Source organism: Protopterus annectens, chromosome 10.part0, assembly GCF_019279795.1.
Source record: "Protopterus annectens isolate FY-2018-M chromosome 10.part0, PAN1.0, whole genome shotgun sequence".
Lineage (NCBI taxonomy): Eukaryota > Metazoa > Chordata > Ceratodontiformes > Protopteridae > Protopterus > Protopterus annectens.
The window spans coordinates 1,486,577,907-1,486,593,026 of record NC_056744.1 but is presented as its reverse complement, the minus strand read 5'-3'; the positions used below and the strand labels follow the sequence as shown (position 1 = coordinate 1,486,593,026).

At 37.6% G+C, this 15,120-nt stretch overlaps 1 protein-coding gene across 2 annotated transcripts in view; it reads left to right on the top strand.

Annotated features, from left to right (window-relative positions):
* LOC122813671 (zinc-binding protein A33-like) overlaps positions 1-7,229 on the top strand; it is a 156,483-nt gene extending 149,254 nt beyond the window's left edge. For both annotated transcript variants that reach the window (XM_044086115.1, XM_044086114.1), the window contains 3 exons: positions 4,040-4,062; positions 4,153-4,283; positions 6,468-7,229. In XM_044086115.1, the coding sequence (XP_043942050.1) occupies positions 4,040-4,062; positions 4,153-4,283; positions 6,468-7,012 (699 nt within the window). In that variant the 3' untranslated portion in view covers positions 7,013-7,229. The remainder of the gene's footprint in view (positions 1-4,039; positions 4,063-4,152; positions 4,284-6,467) is intronic.
* Positions 7,230-15,120: the final 7,891 nt, after the last annotated feature.

Here is a 15,120-nt window from a genome sequence, read left to right as displayed (position 1 = left end):
ATGGAGTTCTTGTTCAGGTGTGTGTGCATTTCTGATGGGTGTCATCAGCCAAGGCTCCAGTGCGTATCCAGCATACCCCACTAGGTGACCACGAGGGATGTCCCCATTGGCAAATCTCTTGTACAGCTGCATCAGATGCCAGATGTGGGAAATGTGATAGTTTCCAGGGCAGCCAGCACACACATTCATTATTATACCCTGGGCATCGCACATGACCTGGCAGTTGGAGGAGAAGCTCTTACGGTTGTTGCAGACCCTACCCCGCTCACCAGGTAGTGCTTTGATGTGTATGTCCATGCATTCTATAGCACCCACTACCTCAGGGTATTCTGCTATTTGGTGGAACAGTTGCATATTGCTGGCCAATGCCTCATGGTGTTGGGGAAATATACATGCTCACGGACATGTGCTGACATGGCATCCAGGAACTGGTGGAGTACCCTGGATGCTGATGCCTGTGAGATCCTCATCATATCCCCAGTTGGCCTTTGGAAGGTACCTGTAGCTAGTATTCTTAGGCCTACACATACCTTTGTATCCACTGGGATGGGTTCCTCTCTGTTAGTTCTGTGTGTGAGGCTTGGCCAGCACAGCTCAACAATTTGCTGTAGGAGGTCCCTGTCCACCCTATAGCGCTCCACTAACTCCAGCTCATGTAGCCCCTGGTAGGTTACCCTGGGTCTTAACATTCTTCTCCGTCTCCTCACTGTGGGTTGGTCGACAGCATTCACATCTTCACCACCCTCAGCCTCTTCCACAAGTTGTTGTATGATAACTATTGCAGCCCCTATTATTTTGTTGTTTTGAGTGGTAAAAGTTCCCCACTTGTTTACACTGGTGGTGTAGAGTATGGGAGAAACCAGAGGGGAAGGTGTTTGCATAGTTTATAGTAGTGTTCTGGGCTGGGCTGGTCTGCTGTCTGTGTAATTGGCTGATTCTGATACATTTCATCTGCCAGCTATGCTAGTTCTCCTTGATTACCTTCCTCATGCTGTTTTCCCTTCCCATTGCCTTCCTGTTTAAGCCCAGGAGTGCTCTGTGCAAACAGAGTTCTCATATGTGCACACTGTTGCTATTTCCTGGTTTAACCTTTTTATTCTTGCTTTAAAACCCTGTGCGTGGCTCACACACACACACACACACACACACACACACACACACACACACACATAGGCAAAGTACAGAGTGCTAGGCAGAGTCAGACACACCCCCTTGCTTAGCTGTGCTTAGCTGGGAGCAAACCTGAGTCACAGGGCTCCAATCCACTTACAGTATGCCTGACACACACCACTCATGATGTCAGCTGACTCCTAGGCTGGCACCAAGCTATTCCTACTCTTACACTGTTGGGACCTGACTAGCATGCTAGGGAAAACTGGGATTCACTATCATTCCCCTCATTTGCATAGGATTGCCTACTAATGCATAGTTACATGTCTCATACTGAGCCTCCCCCCTTAGCAACCACTACTCACTGTCCATGTTGTCTTTTGCCTGCCATTGACTTTCATGGCAGAATAGTGATTTTAGTTAGAATGCTTAATCTAGGTTTATTTTTATTATTTTTCCCCAATCTTGTTTGTGCACCGCTGCCTTACGCTTAAACAGATGAGATTGGCTAAAAAAAAATAAAAGTTGATTTTTTAAAATTTTTTTTTTACTGTTTGCAATGTCAATGGCCTTATACTTGGCCATTGGCATGCTTCCTAACTGATATGCAGCCTTTATTTGGAGCTGTCACAGCTCCGTTTTGGATTTTGCAGAAATGTACTCAGTTACTAACCGAGTACATTTCTACAGATTACACTAGTCCTGCATGGCCAGTTGCAAGCTTCCTGGATCACAAATTCACCTAATTTGCATGGATTTCTCCTGCAAATGGGGTGATTTGCATACAGGGGCTTATTCCATGCAGGAGTATTGCAGGAGTGCTCATGCACGCCCCTGCAGGCTGTTCTTGGATCACATGGCAGACATATTGCCTGCTTGAGCTCCTGCATCAATCCTAAATGCCGTGCAAGGCATAAAGAATCCAGGGGATACAATATCTGCTGTAATTAAAATGTATTATTACAACAGTCAGCCTACTTCAAGTTGCTCAATTTAGTAAGAAGAGTCTTTCATATAAGATATCATATATTGCACTACTTTATTCATAATACTATCCAAATAAATGGCTATGATTGGTTTGGCTACCTCTGACTGATCCTATAGGCCTAAATGAGGGTTGTAGGCATCTGTATGTGTTTTGGGGATACTGAAAAAAATCCCACTTCTCGGATCCTTGATCCAAAGAAACTACTACAATTTACAATATCTTTCAGGTGTAATAAATCTAAAAGCATCAATTCTGCATACTGATATGCCAAATCTATGTCCCTTTTGTCAATCACCAAAGTAAATACTGTCATTTTTTTAATAATTTCAACATTTCAGATTTATAATGATCAGAGTCCAAAATCACCATGGAACCAGTTTTATCATCTTTAATAAAACGGACATTGATGTAAGATTTCAATTATCTAACACTTGTCTTTCTTTGTTTTTAAGAGGCTGCTTTAACAAGTTTCTTATGTCATGTTCTCACAAAGGTTCAAAAATTTGTAAAGGTGGGATTAAATGCACTAGATTTTTTTTTTAGACTTAAAATCCATAAAATAATTATTTCCATAAAAATGTTATCAAAATTTAATTTTCTAATATGTAGTTTGAAATCTAGCAGAGTGTTTACTAAATCCACGTTTGTAAGTTACAAAAGAAAAACTCATTTCTAGTAATAGTACCTCTTCATCAGGAATGGAATGGGAACTAAGATTAACAAATGTATACTGTATATTGTACCCATTTAACACCCTTATTATTTTGCTGTGGATTACATTGAGATGTATGTTGACAAAAAGCACTTAACTGAGTTTTTTTGAATAAATTTGGTAATATTTTGCCACAGTTTGTTCTTTTCTGCATCTTTGATTAATGTTTGCTATACAAACATGAAACTATTATGGGAACTTGTTAATTTTGAGGAGGAAGGAACTTGGAATTTGTATAGTTTTTGTTATTAGCATAAAAACTGAGATGAAAGCTAGGTGGATTTTTATTAGGAATAAGAAAGATTATGGTCTGTTCTATGCTCATAATCGAGTTGTTATGTGTTTGCAAAATGTATTCAAGAAATTTATCTCAGGAGTTGTTAGGCCTCAACCAGTTATGCCCAGAATGAGAAAAAAAAGCCAAAATATAATCAGAAACAAAAGCTATAACTGAAACAACACTTCTTAAATATTGATAGCGATGTGGTATAGTATGATATGATGCACGTCTTAACATGCATTTTCTGAAGAGTAAGTATTGCCTAACTATAACTTCCAGCATTATTTGATCACTGTAATCATTTTAGGAGATATGGAACACAATTCTATGTCAATATCAGAGACATTCATGAAAATCAGGAAGAAATACGAGGTGCTTCACTTTTAGCTGCCATTTGTATGGCAGCATGAGTTGAGCTGAGTTAGAGCTTTCAAAGCTATTAAATGATTTCTCATATAAGTTTAATGGTAACTTAGTCAAAGACATGCATTGTGTGTGTGGTGGTGCAAGGTTCACTATTAGCACTAAGGTTCACATGTAAGCACCTCGCTATGACAAGCTTGGTATAGTGATGTGACTGAATAAAAAGCCCACTATAAAAAAGTTTTTGTTTTCTTGTTTTAGATTTTAGAGCATATTCAGTACACTCCATGAATTACAAAAAAAAATGTTACATTATTCTGCTGAGTAATAACTCTCGGTTTATCAGACTTCTTTGCAACAAGGTTGTGCAGTTTTCCTACATGTAAAGTTAATCACTGCATAATGCATATACTGAAATGTGTCCCTGACTGTTTCAGTTTAGGTTACAAAAAAATGTATTATTATTAAACTTACTTACAGAAGTGTAACATAGAACTATACAAATTCCCAGTGTTTATACCTGTATGTATAACAAAAATGCAATTTGTAATATTACAGATGTTATTTCTGTTTTTTTTTAATGCAGAAACTCAAGGATGCCAAACAAATGTGCGTATATCTAAAGGTACAGTATCAGATCTCTTACCAATCTTAAACACTATGAGAATGAAATTAATACTAGTTTTTTTGCATTCCTAGATGCACAAAAACCCCAACAGAAGAGGTTCTGCCAGAACTTTTACTGGGTATCTGTGATGAAAGTCGGGAAACGTACAATTATTTCATACATCATGAAGACTGGAATGAATGGAAATACAACATGAGAACAGGTAAGTAGACATTTATGATATTCTAGGTGTGTTCCATTAAGAAGAAAATTAATGAAAGAAAAACTAATTTATTATACAATTCTTCCTCTAAAACGTGCACGCTGATTGGCCAGCCCAACCAGTGTGCCCATTGTAAATCCCTCAATATACTAACGGAAAAAGGTCGCCCGGACTTTTTCCGTTAGTATAAAACACTGTCTCGCTATGTTAAAAGAGTTTAGCATAGTGACACAGGTTTAAAAAAAGCAACGCAGATCTCCGTTGCTTTTTTTAAAGCTGTCTCGCTATGTTAAACTCCTTTAACATAGCGACACAGTAGCAACGGAGATCTTGATCTCCGTTGCTTTTAAACCTGTCTCGCTATATTAAATGGGTTTAACCTAGCGAGACAGCTTTAAAATAAGTAATGGAGATCTCCGTTGCTTATTTTAAAGCTGCCTCACTATGTTAAACTCATTTAACATAGCGAAACAGTAAAAAGCAACAGAGATCTTGCGTTCTCCGTTGCTTTTGCCCACAGCTCTGATGTACTGTGTAGGCATGCGCAGTACATCAGAACTACCGCGGAATACCAGACAGCTGCGGAAGGGCAGCAAAGAGGCATTATACAATGCCATTATTTAAGAAAAGTAATTATTTCTTTTCTTAAATAATGTCATAGTATAATAGCAATAACCCACTTCTGTGTGTGTAACCACGGTTGTCTTTGTTTGGTCCCTCGAGCTTCGCCCTCTGGACCAAACCATGCCAACCGTGGTTAAATCCCGCATTACCTACACCCAGGCATGGGTTATTGCTATATTAGTTCATCACTTGAGTCTAGAGTATTAAAACTTGGAGGCACAATACATTTGTCAAGGCATGTAGACTGAACTTGAAATGCCAACTGAGTTATAGATGGTATTGATCTTTCACTTCACAGCTCCTGAAAATACTATTTTCCGAAGTAATTTAGTTTGGTCTTAATAATATGAAATAATTCAGTCTGAAATGGCCATTCCTATACTGCAGTAAGATGCCCTATCTTTTCATAGAATTGTTTTATGTTCTTGTTGTCCCAGACCTGTCTGAATATGAATTTTCCCCAGATATTCTTTTTGACCCATTAATCCCTTATCCCTACGTGGACTGAAGGGATAAAGCTCTGACTGACCAACATTCAGTAACATTCTTAACTATGGGCCAGCTGACCAGGGTTCCAGCAGTGGTCCAGGCACTGGAGGAGGTGATGGGGGGAGGGATGAGCAGCCATTGCCAGCTTGCCCACCCTGCAATGTAAGAGGTGGTTCAGTCCATTGTAGTGCCAGAATTTTCTGGTGAAACAGGTGACGGCATGCATTGTAAGGGAGAGTAGATAGACTGTTGGAGACAGTGAAGCTGTGTTTGTGTTGTAGCACAGTGCACACCGTCATGGATCTGCAAACACACACGCACACACGCACACACACACACACACACACACACACACACACACACACACACACACACACACACACACACACACACACACATTCACAAACACACACATGAAGGAATGCAGCATGGTTGTGAATGTCACTCATCAAGATAAGAGTCTGGCAAGTAAAACAAAAAAAGAATGAGCATTTCATGAACAATGGCTCACCAGTGCCTGACTCTTCCTCCAGCCCGTACAATAAGATGAGGTTATTGGTACGTTGTTTACATACTGAAGGAGCAGCAGATCCCTTCCTTGGTGTAAAGGGGATATACAGTCCATCATGTTTGACTGTTGAAAATTATTTGGTTGAAGGACTGTTTTCCACCCTCCCTAAGCTATATACCTTTAATGTAATAAATTTGTATCAATCTTGTCCTTGTTATGAACATATATCTTTCCTACACAAATGCAATGTATGAGTAGTGCAGAAAGCATATTTACCCATCCATATGATATCATGCATGTTTTTTTCCCATTTGGATCATTATGGTTTATATGAAGTAGCTACCATATGCTGCATATTCAGGGAATGTGTCATAGTAATGGTGCGCTGCAACACTGTTGCTAAAGCTTAGACTAAATAGTTATTATTTAATGGAGTGTTCTTTTTTGTGAGAGTCTTATAGTTCTTTAATAAAATATTTATCATAAAACTCTGAAATTCAAAAAAAAAATGTATACAGTTTGCATTACAAGAATATATGACAAAATGTTTATTTTCACAGTCCCAGAACCTTTGACATTGGACCCTGACACAGCACACCCTGAACTCATTCTCTCTGAGGATCTGCCCAGTGTAAGGCATGGTGACATTAGACAGCAGCTCTCGGATATCCCAGAACGATTTGATTATTGTCTCTGCGTGCTTGCAAAGGAAGGATTCACTTCAGGCAGGCACTACTGGGAAGTGGAGCTGAAGAATAAAACTGAATGGGATGTGGGTGTCACAAAAGAGTCCTCTAACAGGAAAACAATCATCACCCTGAGCCCTGATAATGGACACTGGGCTCTGTGGCTGCGGGACGAGAATGACTATAAGGCACTAGATATATCAATAAAGGATATCAATCTCAGTGTGAAACCTCAAAAAATTGGTGTGTACCTGGACTATGAGGCTGGCCAGGTGTCATTTTATAATGCTGATAACATGTCCCACCTCTACACTTACACTGACACTTTCACTGAGAAACTGTACCCTTTATTCAGTCCTTGTCTTAATTATGAAGGTAAAAATGCAGAGCCTTTAAAACTGGTTCACCTTCAAATGTGATGCAGAAAGGATTTTTTTTCATTTGACCAAATTACACATTTTGGTAGTATTTTTCTTAGAGATACAATCACATTAGCTTACTTAAGAAAATTACTACAAATATACAAAATATTGCAATTAGTGATTTTAAGATAAAATGAAAAATAATGGCATTTAAAAATTGGCGTTTGTAATGTAAGTATGTTATTCAGACTGTCTGTAAATCAAGTCCGATAAATAAAACGGTTTCCTATGAAACCGGAACATCGAGACTACTACATTGAAAGCTGGAATCAGCGAAAATGAAAACCATCGAGTTACAGAACATCGAGTTTACGGAACATGTATTACCATGATATCGAAGCTGAAAAGGAAACACGCCTATTTCTGTGTCATGGTAATACATGTTCCGTAAACTCGATGTTCTGTAACTCGGCGGTTTTCTCGGCGGTTTGCTGATTCCAGCTGGCGTAGTAGTCTCGATGTTCTTCGACGGTTTCATAGGAAACCAATAAAACATATGTACAGATGAATGGTACTCCAGTGGAAAGTGTAGTATGAACTGGAGGCCTCATGATAATTGTGGGGAATTTTCTGAATTGTTGCTTCTTTATAATTTTCTAAAAAAAGGTGTAATTGAAATTAGCCTTACTCAGAGTGAAACTTCAAAGAAAATATTTTAGTTGCAGTGATAAAGACATGTTGCAGTTCACTGTAGATAGCATAAGGGAATAAGTTATTTAAAAGACTTTGTGTCCAGATTTCCTGTGATGTTACACAAAGGAGGATGATGACAGCTGTGTACCTTTGTGTTAATATTTACATTGAAACCAGAGTCTTGGTGTACCACTATTCAAGAAGAGGTATTTCCTCATTTGATGTAAAATATTCTCACAATGCTTTGAATATGTCAAATATCCTAACAAAAATATATTATACAATCTTGGTCAATAGAAATATGTCAAATGATCAGCTATTCAGCTTTCATAAATTTCCAGGGATTTTATGTGGTTTACTTTGTCTCAAAGTTTTGAAATTCACAATTCTAAAATGAAATACATGAAGACTATCCCCATGCAGGGAGCTTTGTCTCTGTATACCCACTAATTATTCTTACCTCTGTAACCCAATTTATATATTCAGTCTCAGAGTTATTTCTAGTTCAAAGGCTTAATGAACAGTATGACTCATCTCAACATCATGCTATCTGTCTAAACTTCATTTCAATATTAACCTGCATGAAAAACTACTGTCTAAAGTGGAAAAACTTCCAGATCTAAATTTTTTAAGAGAAGTGACTATTAAACCTACACTGTCACATCAACAAGATCCAGTAGTATGACAAATATCTCACCCAATGAATCCTCCATTTCTGGAAAAGGCTATGATTACCTATCAAGCACAGTATCTACCTTTAAAACCGGTCTGGGTGACTAGATGGGTGATTGCAAATTTTTGCCAGGAATATTTGGTGGAAAATCTACTTAATGGGATGCACTGATAGTTCTTCATTAGAACCATGTAATGTGGCTGAGCTTCTTCATGATCTCTTTTGGGTGTAAATTCAGAAAGAATCTATGAATCTGTGAATCTAAAGGCTCTATTACAACAAGGGCAAACAATATGCTATACGTATATCACTCCCGAGTTACATTAGTTCACTTGTAGTAAAGTGAAACCTACTACATGGTACATATGTTTCAAAGTCAGATTTGCTTGTGAGGCAGTTTTCTTTGCAGTTTGTTCGATATAGTTTATTCCAGCTCATATTGCTGAAACTGCTTATAATGCTATTTACTCAGAATATGGATCACACTCTCAAGTTTTGGAAGACAAGAATGCATTTTACTTTTGCCCAAGATACAATATTATGAATAAAACATTGTTGGATCATGCATACTCATCTAATCCTTTGAACTAACTTTTTGGATCACAGTCACAAGAAGAAACAAGTGTGCAGATGCAGAATGCACTTTTGTAGTGCTTATAGAGAACATCTGTAGAATATAGCTATTATTTATAGCTTAGCTGTAATACAAATTGTTTAGCTACAAAAATAATATTACCTGGAATGATTTGCAGTGTATCTGTAGACCATGGAGCATACATGAGAAGTTTGGCTTCATAAAAGAAATATTATCATGAAGTGGTTTACAACAGTGTGACCACAAAACTGAGATTACAAATTACAACATCAAACAGTAAAAATCACTGTAGCACTTTAAATTCATTTTTGCTTGGAGGCTTTGTCCCCCTTTATCTCCAACATTTGGGATCCCTCACACAGTCTGGCTACTTATGTTTACTAATTATGCATGCTGTCATTCAGAATAAGTGGCCATATCACAATATTGATATTCTTTATACAATATCCATCAATCACAAATATGTGATCACACTTTAAAGTTTCAATCAAAAATGTTTCACATTTCTCCCTGAAACATTGGAAATGTTTGCTTCCTTCATCTACGCATTCAGTTAAGGTCTTGCCACTTTTAGTGAAGACAGGAGGATCAAATGCATTTTTTCTGTGTTCTGGTGTGCATCTGGCATTCGTTGTATATCAGCAATTGGAGAAAAATGTGCCCTCCAGAATTGTGATTTAGTTTTAAGGAAATATTTTCCTCTTATCTTCTGCTTTTCCCTCTCTCATATTGCTTCCCTTCTAGCAAATGTATGTTAGGGCAAAATCAAGTTTCTGACTGTTCTACTATTAGAAAATTGGATTATCACAACTTTCTTGTGGAAAAGTATTCCCACATGCCCTCTAGTGGACAGTGTTTGCTGTTCGCTCAGTTCCCTTTTACTAATGTTTCTGGGTTTTGCTTCAAATTAATGTCCAACTCTCCCTCTTCCAAATTATTTCAGTTGTCAGTGTGCCACCACTCAAACAAGCATAGCACTCATAATGTTTACTTGTAGTCCATCGTATAGTTACGTACAGGGAACTGAGATATTATTTTTTTTTACATTTAGACACATTCCTCTAATTTTCCACCCCACTGGAAAAATGGACATACAGTGTAGATCAAATGTACCACCAGTACTGAGCGTGAGTGTCATACCACTAACTACAGTTCCTTTATTTTGCAAATAATACCCAACATTTTTTCTTCCTGTTCTTAGAGGACAAACATGTCAGGATCATAACCCATCCATCTCTCCTACTCCTCCCTTCACAACCTAACAATAAATGGCAGTGCTCAGATTTTGTTCAATTATGTTTGTCAGACAATAATGAGTCAGCTAACAGTTTTCTCACAATCTCAGACATTGATGTGGCAACATGCAGGGCACACTGTTTTGTTTTTACTCTTCCATGACAGCTGAGTACATGGAGAATAATGGCTTTAAATGTACTAATATCGTGTTACAGGGAGTATGCGTTCGTCTAGAAGGTTGTGTGAATAAATAAATTAGAAGTTCCAGCATCCGTGGTGTATGCTGAACATTCTGACAAATGTACAGATGTTTCTTGGCATCAAAATTTTGAAATGTATCTATAAAATAAAGAAATGTATATGATTTCAAGAATTTGTGTCTGGAAGAGCAGGGATGTAATTCTCAGATTAACAATTCTCAGAGAACAATCACCAGGGGTTTCTCACTGCATGGAAACTTAGCAGAAAAATGAAAGCTTTGGATACTAACTTTTGATTTATTCCTCACTGTTTATGGAAATATGTTGAAGGCAGAAAAGGTAAAGAAGGCCACATTTCTACATTCAGCTGGAGAAGAATTCTGGAAAATACTTAAAAGTTTTATTGTTCATATTGAGTTGAAAACTAAAACAGAAGCAGTTACAGATTAATTGTGAAAACGGAAATGACTTGCATTTTTTCACCATTTGACTATTACAAAGGAAAGGATGCTACAGAATCTATAAATGCTTAAGTTACTAAGTAAAAGGATACAGGTACAAACTACATAAATATGGTACATTGTATGAGTCATTAATAACAGGCAAAATACATTGTTGTACATGCAGGGCCAGCCTTAAGAACAGTTCAACTATGCAATGACCTAGTGTGTCCTGCTTGTAGGAGAGCTCTTTCCCTATTTATGTATTTAGTTAGTTAATTTTTACGCAATGCTTCCTTTTTGCTGTAAAGAATAAGTAAATAAATAATAAATAAACAAATAAAGTGTCCTGTTGGCAGAAAGTGCACCTGTGGCACAATGGGATCTCCTATTTATGTATCTAAAATTATATCTGCTGTGCTACTTCATTTTGACCTTAGAGAACTCCTATTTCTCTGTTTAACTAGTACTTTTATAGAACCAGTCAAAGAGATAAACTTCCTGGAATTCATCAAGTTCAAAATGGACAAGCAGATGCAGCTATGTAGATCAGTGGTGAATGATTTTAAAAATGCCACGTAATGTGTATGCTCTGTCATGCTTGAAGTCCTCTTTTGTTTTCAATATGCAGGCTTATAGTTGCCCTGACAGAATAGACTTATACTATGAACCACCCAATTACCACTATCAGCAACTGCAAAACTGAGCCAAAGCTAGAATGCCAGTCAGCAGGCTGAAACAAGCCTGTGGTGCGTCTGTAGGGAATCAGGTCAGAATCAGATTTGTAGCCCATAACTGCTCAGTTGCTTGTCCAGATGTTCTGTTTGATGTACATTAAATGCAGTGTTTTAAATGTGGTATAAAATACTATATTTTAGTGTTGCTTAGATTCATATGCACAAATAGAACTGTCTTCATACCTCTCAACTGTCCCTGATTATGCAGGACATTGCAGATTTTCCCTCCTAATTTTGTCATGTTCCTTGTTAAACTTTAAATTTTCTGATAAAGTACTGAGGATTATAATCAGTAATCAAAGTCATTAGAGTTTCAAAGTTACTGTTTACAAAATATATGTTTATGCAAAACCTGTTGCTTTTTTAAGTAAATTGCTCCTAACCCAACAAGCTATGCCTCTAAACAGTTACAATTATTTTCAGCTTTGTCCAGAATTCTTGAAGAAAGAAGCTGAAAGATATCATATAGGCTAGTAAATGTAAATTTGAGTTTGTTTCTACATATTTTCAGGGGAATGGGGGAGTACATCAGTATAAAAAGAGAAAGACAAACAAAATAAAGTAGGGAGCAGGTTAAGAGAAAAGAGGATTGAATGTTATAGGAAAGTTAAGGAGGACTAAAGTAAAGAAGAAGAACCTATATACATTGCATGTATTAACCCACACACACACACACACGCACACACGCACACACGCACACTACACACACACACACACACACACACACACACACACACACACACACACACACACACACACACACACACACACACACACACACACTCAGAGGGAAGGCCTAAGGTCCAAGTGGTTTGACTTACCATGGAAGCAGAAAAAGGTATTTGGTATGTCACATTTGAATTAAGAAGACTATTTAAAAAGCATGCTTTTTGTCCACTTTGCTATTTTGTATTTATACCATAAGTCAATTTTACAGGTCATGCCCTTCTAAGAGAGCAAATTAATAAATTATATACCACACCAAAGGGCATGAATTTGCAACTAAGCAAATTTTGGGTGTTATGATTTTGGACCTTTTACTGTGATTTTGATTGACCCCTGCTATGATTTTGAAAGCTATGAGGTTGAGAATTATTCATTCAGTTGACTTGGCATGCAAGTTACCTTACATTAGTCTTAAATGGAGGGAGTTCACAGAGCACAGATGAGGAGAATGACATTGTAAAAAAATAAATGTTATTATTAGTTTTGCAATCACACTGGCAGCATTCTACCAGATATTTGTGTTAATATTTGATTTGTATGGATAGTTCAGTTTAGAGGAATGGTGTGGCAAAATAAGTGTCATCATTGCTTTTAAAATTATACTAGCAGTGATCAACCAGATATTTTTAACAATATTTGATTTGTATGGACAGTTGAGATGAGAAGAATGGAGCAGTGAGATAAGAGCTGTTATTTATACAGTGGTGATGGCATTGATAAGGCAGATGTTTTTAGCAACATTTTAGGCTTTGTGATTTGTGTGGAACAACTTTGACTGGAACATCTTAACATGTGGCAAATTGTACGGGCAATAGAGTTGAAATTATATTGCATATCCATCAGATGTTAAGGCTATAACTGCTGGGTGGGGGTTGGGATTAGCTGGATGAAAGTAACTGACTCTTCTTTGCTCAGTTTAAACAGTCACTATCTGGCTTTGCAGGACTTGTCTGCATTTGTGAGGAGTGAGATGGACTACTAAACTGGAAACCTGATATGCACAGCTAGAGTAGGCAAATTTGCTGCATCTGTTTTCTGTGGAGGAAATGACTAGCTGCCTTCTCTGTTTGTTTATTACTTTGGCTTTACAGGACTAATGTGATCATGTGAAGCAACATATGATATTTAATGTGTGGCAACTGTCTGGAACAAAGGTGAAATACGTTACATGGCCATCTTCTTTTATCACAATCAATATCTGAATTGTAAATAAATGTGGCTGCAACTGCCTGATAATGGTGGTCTGGATAAAAGTAACTCATCCTCTTGTCACTTGCTCAGTTTCATAATCATCTCTCAAAAAATAAATAAATAAAAATACAAATAATATGGGATAAAATGCATCACAGAATACCCAGATCTTCAGAACTTCTGGGGACTAGTGGCCTCCAAACACCAAGGCTGCATAAGTGGATTTTGACATGACCTCAGTAGTCAGTTCTACCCTGAACCGTACCTAGTCTAAAACCATACTTGCTTATAAGTGTACACCGAAGGTTTTTGTACTTGTGTAAGTGGCTAGGGGTAATCTCATTATTTCTTTAACATTCCTCGTATATTTCATGGGTCACTATATCTTGTGTCGGGCTGGGGACAATGTGGTCATTATTTCTTTAACTTTTCTCACAAACTTCAGAACGGTGCACATAGAATCATTATAGCAGCACTGTGCTGTCTAGAACTAACAAGTAACACATTGGAAATATTATTGTAACAATTTCTTTTCATTTTCCTTACAAACTTATGATGCAAGTACAGATGACTATCTTTTAGAATCAGCAAAAAAGTGAGCTGTTTATATATGTCTGACAGTGAATATAGGGGTTCATATTAAAACACCGAATGATGAAAACAGCGAATGGTGTTTCAGCGACACATTTTCAGTGAAAGCTGAAAATGTCGAAACCACAGAACAGCGATTTCTTTCCTAGGGAAAGAAATCGCTACTCCAACCCCCCCCCAAAAAACCATTAAACACTTCCAAACACATACAATAACCCTAATTATACCCCCCCCAAAAAAAACAGTAAACAACTAAATACACATATGCACATAACCCAACCATACATCTAATGAAAAAAAAAACAGTAAACATTTTAAAACATATGCACTTACCTTAACACGCACCCTAACCCTAAGGTCAGTAACTCTCACACATTTACATAAACAGTTCCAAACACATATATACTTACCTTAACCCTAATTCTATCCCCCCCAAAACAAAACTAAACAGCTGAAAACACATACACACATAACTCAACCATACATCTAACGCAAAATAACCCGCACCCTAACCCTAAGGTCAGTAACTGTTGCACATTCATGCTCGGGAGCTATACCGGACAAGGGACCACACTACACTTCAGAACATGGCAAAGCAGCAAAGTGGTCAAGTGACTTTTTTCCAAGGGAAAGAATTCACTGAACTGCCGCTTCGCTGTTTTGCCTGTTCGCCCTACATGTGTCGACGAAAACGCATTCGACAAAATGTGTTTTCGTCATGCTAATAGGAACCCGAATATAGGTTCATAGGTAAGTGATATTCAATCTGTCAGCAGACTACTTCAATCCTAGGCAAAAAAAATATTCAAAAATTTCCTCTAACCTCAAGGAGAGCAAGACAGGATAGATGAGGAGAGAACTTGAGGCTGCCTATCCAATTATCTATGTTTACCTTGAAGGTGGCAAGAGTGCTACTCTTCTTGACATGTGCTGGAAGTTTGTTCCAAAGGTGACTGATAAGTTGGGATATGAATTTGTCATGTCAATGTGCCCTATTTATCTCCTGATGAAGGTTTAGCTCCTTTAACTGAGTATTTGAAGTACCATTAGCTTTGCGAAGGGATAGGACATCAAATTGAGTTG